Source organism: Malurus melanocephalus, unplaced genomic scaffold (genome assembly GCF_030028575.1).
Source record: "Malurus melanocephalus ecotype Western Australia unplaced genomic scaffold, MMel_1.1 scaffold_564, whole genome shotgun sequence".
NCBI classification, from domain to species: Eukaryota; Metazoa; Chordata; class Aves; order Passeriformes; family Maluridae; genus Malurus; species Malurus melanocephalus.
Window position 1 is genome coordinate 177,812 of NW_026623796.1, and position 7,392 is coordinate 185,203.

At 40.9% G+C, this 7,392-nt stretch overlaps 1 protein-coding gene across 2 annotated transcripts in view; it reads right to left on the reverse strand.

Annotated features, from left to right (window-relative positions):
* KIAA0930 (KIAA0930 ortholog) overlaps positions 1–7,392 on the reverse strand; it is a 48,212-nt gene that overhangs the window by 6,352 nt on the left and 34,468 nt on the right. For both annotated transcript variants that reach the window (XM_057382334.1, XM_057382333.1), the window contains exons 5-9: positions 6,418–6,519; positions 5,878–6,018; positions 3,633–3,827; positions 1,413–1,575; positions 49–204 (exon numbers count right to left, since the gene is read on the reverse strand). In XM_057382334.1, coding sequence (XP_057238317.1) covers positions 49–204; positions 1,413–1,575; positions 3,633–3,827; positions 5,878–6,018; positions 6,418–6,519 — 757 coding nt within the window. The remainder of the gene's footprint in view (positions 1–48; positions 205–1,412; positions 1,576–3,632; positions 3,828–5,877; positions 6,019–6,417; positions 6,520–7,392) is intronic.

Genomic DNA, 7,392 nt, shown 5'->3' on the forward strand with positions numbered 1-7,392 from the left:
AGAATCCTCCACCATGGTAGGCCATGCAGAGTGCATGTCAAAATTCACCTGTTAAAATTCGATGCAATGGCAAAGTGATGTATGTTAAGTGTGCATAGAGTAGAAAGTTTTCATCTGTTCTGTTCAGCTTCAGCCACGAGCCCACCAGCGAGCGTCCTGTTCCAGACAGGGACCGCGAGCGCAGATTGGTCGCGTTGTGCAGATCTGCAGAGGCAGGAAGAGACAGAAGTACTTTATTGGAACACTTCTGAAACTCAAAAAAAAGAGGAAAGCCTCCTATTCATTGTTTAGAGACAAATCRTATGCAGGACACTATTATAACTGCTTTTTTTAAACCTAAGTTCACCACTTCCACTGATGCTAATAAATGGTAGCAGCAACAGCTGTTAAACAAGAGAGGAGAGGGCTTGTGCTCCCTCATAYACAAAATCATAGAAAAGCCCGAAAATTAAGTAGTTAYTCATCCAGAAATTCACCAGAGTAACAGCATAGAAATTGTTTCTTTTGAAGAAAAGTGACATTGAGAAATTCAGATATGGGGAGATTCAGCATTAATGCCCCAGTTTCCTGCACATGTTCATGCACACCCTGAGCTACACCTCGGACCCTTCAGCTGAGCCATTGTTCACAGAATTAATTTAGATGTCCCCTAAGCTAGTCTTGCTGATCTTTGTTACTTTGTTATTTCAGTATCTTTGCTACTTCAAACAGAACTTAYGATCTGGAAATCGCCTCTTTGTTATCTGTTAGAATGCTAGCAGATAGTTAGATTTGTTGACTGAATTGYTTTTAAACATATGAAAAGCAGTTTGGACACAGACATTTTTGAGTTTCCTGCCTCACAAAACTGTGATTTGATTGGGATTTGTATACTGTATTTGGAGTCAGGCTCCATTATTTTATCTTGCAGGTTGTTTCCTGGTGAGTAACTAGAATTTAAAGGAAGAGTTCCACAAGGCATTAAACTACTATACAAATTCATTAGGTTTTCTCTTTATAGAGCTCAGAACTGATTCAAAGTCAGTWGAAGTAAATGCAGTTTCACCAGTTTAACCAACTCTGGATCAAATCAGAATTCAAAGAACTTGTTGCTGAGAACATGCCCTGCCCCACTATATCTGGAAAAGTGCCCCCAGAGAGTGTGGCATCTGAGAAAGGGGGAGGATCTTGGCTGCTCCAGTTTCTTTCAAATGGGTCAATATAAAAGAAGTAAGTTTTAATATATTCAGGAATTGTGGGCTCCAGCCTTTGAAGAGATTCTTAAGCTTGTGAAAAATCTCATTTTCAGAGAGGCACTGGCCGTATGTGGAACTCTCATTTTTATACTCTGCAAACCTTCTTGAAAACCCTGCCTTTGCAGAGCTCTGTTCCCTCCCCACACAAGTCTGTTTAACTGTCAGTGCTTCTCTCACCTCCACCATCATCATCTCTGAAGAACTCCTCACTGTCATTTGCTGAATGGGACTTTTTCATCTCAGCAATTCGATTTCGGGGCACTTTTCTCTTGAGGGATGGGGAGAAGAAGGATGGGCGGTTGTTGCGTTCTGGGGTTGGTGGTGTGCTGAAAGAAGTGACCTGAAAGAGAAATACAAAATATGCTGAGAAAGTCTTGATTTTCCCTCCATSTGCCACAAGGCAGTCATACGTGTAAAAATCAGGATGATGACTGGTCCATTCTATCAAAGTGGCCAGAGAATTTCTCAGCTTCAAGGTGCTCATCAAGGGGAAAATATTTTGATATATTAGCACCCTTAACTGTTACATGAATAATGAAATGCCTCTCTACTCAGATGATCACTTTTAACAAAGATTTACAGTCATAAAGACACAAAATTAGTAACTTAAGCACAAAGAATGTCAATCTTATTTTTGCATGTTGAAATTCAGGAGACTTAATATGCTAAGAATGTATTGTAATTGAACATACTCAAATCATGCATCTTCATTTCTTTGGTACACACAAGGCAGCAGTTTCTGTGGAAGGTCAACATCCCTGGGGAGCCAAAGGTCACAAATTCCTGAGCCCAACATACTGAGGCAGAAGTGAAGCAAATGTTCAAGTTTATGTTTCAATAGTGGAAGGACAAAATGAAGCTTTGGTGCCTCTGATGTTTTGGTTAGTCCAAGTGATGGCAAATACAGGCATGGAAGTGTCTGTGGTGAAATTCAAGTTAGGGACAAAACTATGGAGACACCCTTCCTTCAGAGCAGTAGTTGCCACAGAGTAAACTACAAGTAAAGTCAAGTACATCTGTTTAGGAGAGAACTGAAATGTTTCATTTCAAAGGGAAAAAAAATTGGGACAACTACTTTGCTAATGGATGTGAGTAACTTTTTTCTTGTCCTTCCTTCTTCACACAGTCAATTTAAGAACCCCATAACTCTCCCTGAGCTGGCACCTGATACTGCTCATATCTGTCCAAAGAAATGCAGAGGGAGGTGACATGGAGTGATAAYTGCAGCCAAGCCAGATTGATGTTACGCTGCAGAAACACTCCATCATGTCCCTCTATCACTAATGTTAAAAAAAATAAAAGAAAGGCATTGTAACACMCAACTGATCCTCTCCCCAGCGCACTTCATTTCTAATTTGTGCTTGTCTCTGGTTGTAATTCTGGAATCATTTCATATCACACCACAGGGGGAACCAGAAACAGCCATATCACCATTAAAACCATTAGCAAAAGGCAGTGGTAATACATTATCAGGTCTAATCTGACATTTTCCAGCTGACACTGGAAGCCTTGGAGATAAAAGATCTTGTTGATCCTGCAGCCCTGCTTTCTTCAGGCTGTATTTCTGTGGTGGAGAGCAAGAACATCCASTTAATGAGYTCTGTGCTGGTAGCTCATRGTGGCTTTTACCAAAYCAGAAACAAAAAACCACACTGMCTGCATGGAAACCTCTAGAAGCAGTTCTGCAGATCTTTAAATTATACAGGTTACTCCCACTACACAGAAAACCAGGCTAGAATCCATCAGGTACTGACCCAGCTCAGGTCTGTGCAGGTATTTTGAACACATGTTGTGTTATCCCCACTAACCAGCTAAAATGTCTTAATGGAAAATAAGGCTCAGATTGAATAAAGGCCAAATCATCATCTACAGTCTGATTCTATTGGCATTTTATTGCATGTGCATTCAACTTAAGCATATGTATGAATATGATACTGCATCTGGATCTGTGATCTTTGCTTTAGCATTACACAGGCTTGACATTGGCAGTATTCCTCAGTGACAAAATACAGCACCACTTCCTGTGAGGTTTAGCAGGCAACCTATATAATACACAAATCCCACATTTCCAGGTAAATCGCATCTCACACAGAAATGGATTTTTTTTTATTGAAAACAGGCAGAATCATCAGTTTCCCTGGCATCAAGATTGCTGTTGTTTCAACAAAGCACTCCTCCACAAGWGTGATTCATCCAGTCATCTCTGTATTCAGCATTTGCTCAGGGCAAACTGTGCTAGAAAATCCATCTCATACACTGAGCACAACCAGATCACACAGAGGCAAACCCAAGTTCAGAACCTTGATGTGAGTTAACCCCAGCTTTAATCTGCCTCCTGGCTTTGAAACAAAGCATGTTCATGCTTCACCTTAAGTCAGTACTTCTGTCAGTACTTACTCTCTCATGCACTGGGGAGTCTGGGTTTGAATCCTCTTCTGTTCCATACGGTGAAGTGTCACCAGTGGAAACTCTACTCACTGCCATTTCCGCATGTCCTTTTCCCTGCGGTCCTTTCATTCGGACAAACTCCATGTTGTTGTATTTATAAAAGCCAAAAGACATTCTTTGAGCCATCTTAGCTGCAACACTCACCTACAATGCATCAAGACGGGAAAGAACATGTAATAACAGGTCTGCAACTTGAAAATAACATCCTCTGAAAGCAGTTATCTAAGAAAAAGTCAGATCCATAGTGGATAATAATTCCTAAGAAACATTTTAAGCCACAAATTGAAGTGATCTCCAAAAAGAAAGTAGTTTTACAGACATAAAAACAGGTTTTGGGAAGAACCAAGTCCTTCAGCCATCCAAAAGGCAGAGTTACCAATGGCACACTGAGAGAAAACAGGAGGTTTTTATCCAGACCCACACACTGTGGCACATGARAGCACAGGCAGGCACGTGCACAACTCACCGCAGCCTCTGTAGGGACATGTTTGAGTCCAAAAAGCAATAGACACGTACACACAAGATGCCTCAAACCAGCAAAGCACACCCCACAACTTGGTCATTACTTTGTGCCAAGTCATTTTGGACATTTTTATGTCCACGCTGWCAAGGCCAAAATTGAAGGAACCAGCCTCATGCACAACTAACCTGCACAGCATGGCTCACCGAGACACCCTGACAGCTTTAAACCCTCTCAACAGACACAAGGGCTCAATTTCCAGTCAGCACAACTGAACTGAAAATTGAACTGAGAACTGAAAAAAGGAACAAACCAATATGAAAACAGTCAAGATTTTGCTAATTGAGTAAGTAGGACTTAAGTTTAAGTAATTTATTGCAAATGTTATTAGTTTATGAAGAGGCTGAGATGCTCATCATCTTGCATTGTACTGAGAATTACAGAATCTTAAAATAATTTAGAAATTACCTTTAAGATCATTAAGTCCGACCATTAACCAAACACTGTCAAGCCCTCCACTAAGTTATGTCCTTAAGTGTCACATCTACACATCTGTTAAATATCTCAAGGATTGAGGACTCCACTTCCCTGGGCAGCCTCTTCCAGYGCTTGACAASTTTTCCATTAAAGGAATTTTTCCTAATATTCAATCTAAACCTTCCCTGAAACAACTGAAATCAAGTAATTTTCAAAAACATACAGTTTACTTCTGTTCTGTAAAAAGAATGGCCAAATTTCAACWTTTGCCTCTGGCCATAATGGAGTATTTGAAGGTAACAATTGTACTTCATTTAACAAAATCAAGTCAAGTAACTGTGGGGTCAGTAAGGACATTCCTAGGCTATGAGGCAACTTAACCACATCAAATCTTATCTTTCCACTGCAAGGCTTTCTTTTTTTCTTTCTTTCTTTCAGTGATTCTGCATTCCCATTTATTTTAATAACCCAGATACTGATCATGGCCACAACATGATGGTGTAGAGAAACAATTTTTGTTTCATGTTCTCTCAGAAACCTGATGAAAGTCTGTAACTGCTCACATTTAAAACAGGAAGAAAGGAAATTATCCAAGACCTCTCCTGACAAGGAAAGACACGAAGCAAAATTTGCAGACACAGCAGATGCTGTGGGAGGTTTTCTGTTTTGTTTCCAAAAATCCCTCACAATTGTTTTCACAATAAACCATTTGAGAAGTCTATTGACTCTTGATTTCAGCACTAACTACTGMATTGGAAGGTGAAAGTGCTGGTATTTCATGTTTCATGTAGAAAGCAAAGAAAGSTTCTCTCAGTAGCAGCAAGACTACAGGGGTCTTCTGAAAACAGCCATGAGTGCAAAATACARTGAAGAAAAATACACTTTATCAAAAGGTAGTTATCAGAGTTTAACATCTCCCATGAAATCATCTCTCTCTGAACACAGAAATATCTGTGATCTTTCAAGAAAATGTAGAGGCTCCAAGAACTGTTGTTCAGGTCCATTCTTGTGTCATGCCCTTGACTACTTATCCCTACCTTCCCTCCTTTTGGCCAACAGCAGAGGAATATATGCCAGTGTGAACACCCTCAATTGTCTGAGCCAAAAGCAGTAGCTTTCAGCTGACTTTCAAAGACAAATAGACAGACTATGATGCAGCTGATCTAATAGGACAAAAAGCTGACAGCCTCAGCCACAAAGAAAATCTAGTCAGATCACCATTGCTGCGAAGAACATTGTCTTTCAGAAGCTCCTTACCCTGTTGTCATAGACCTTCTTGAGTGCTTCATAGCGGATGGACCCCTGGAAAATCACCCCTTGGAAGGTGTTGCTTTTATCACTGGCCACCAGCTCCACACAGACCATTTCTCCTTCTCCCACAGTCATGTCACTGAAAACCTGCCAAAGATGCAAGATGAAACAYGTTGAGGCAAACTGGAAATTTCAAACTGAAATAAATTCAGATTCCCACTGCTGTCCTTAGGCCCAAGGCAGTTTCAATGTGAATTGAAAGGGAGAAGAATGTTCCACCCCAGCCTTTCAGGCAGTGCACACTGCAAATCACATATTGAGATGAGCAGCTCTCACATCAGCCTATCTTGCTTTAGCCATCAGACACTGATGCCAAATTCCAGCTTTAAGCTCAAATTTCAAACACTCAAGAACGAGGAAGGTTAAATAAATAAAATAAAACTAGCAGAAGATAACCCTCAATTGTTCAAAACGTACAAGAAAACAGCTAACCAGGACATAAGATTAGAATAGGACAAAACTTTGCTGCTGCAACAAGGAACTCACCTCTTCAAAACTGTCAATCATGAAGAATATATTGGGGTAGCTGATCTTTGACTCCTCTCCTTTACTGTCCATTGGGTGTTTGCTCGGAGACGCAAACACTTGCTGAGAAAGATGCAAAAAAAGATACCATTCCTCAGTTAAATGTGCTTGGGAACAGGCACACCAAACACAAAGCAAATMCAAAACATCTTACACTAGAGATGCTGGACATCCTGCAAGCCCAGCTGAGCTGGTTTCTGACTGMAGCCACATTTGCAATAATGGCACTTGAGAAATCCTTGGTTTTCACATGCAAGTAACCAAAAACTCATTGCWCCACAGTAAATGTCCCTGTGTAGCTGACCTCTCAGTATACTACAGTATACTATAGTACAGTGTCCTACTTTCTCATCACCGCTTTCAGCTGCCTTTAAGTTGCTGCAAAGTAAAATGCCACAGTGCAAGAAAGTCACCATGAAGCTGCTGGCCCGACACCTTTCATTTGTTATTGTTTGCTTAGTACCACATAAGATCAACCTCCCTCAGCTAAGGTGAGCAWGGCTATCCTGAGGTGATTTATAATGTTATTGTATTCCAYATCTATCTGCACCCAAAATCAGCTATTTATCTTTATGATCCTACAGCCGCGGACCCTGTGTGTGTAGCGTTTCAGAGATGAGCACAGAGGCAGTTTCCAGGCTCTCAGCTCCGTGGCATTCACTCTGCAGAATCCTTGGTGTTTGTTCAAGCAAAGGCTTTCCTTCCTTTTTTTTTAGCTCTCTCTTCATTTTGTTTTTGTTTTTTCATTCGTCTAGGGGAGGCTGAAGTTAGTGATTTTGCGCTGCCTTGGGGCGAATTCCACCTGTAGGAGCCCTCGCTCCGGTGCAAACCCTTCTAGGAGAGGAGACTAAGGAGAATCTCTCCCTTCCGTGACAGCTTGGGTTTACAACTACTTGTAGCAATTGCATTTCGCAATTAGAAACTGTTTCGGAGTGA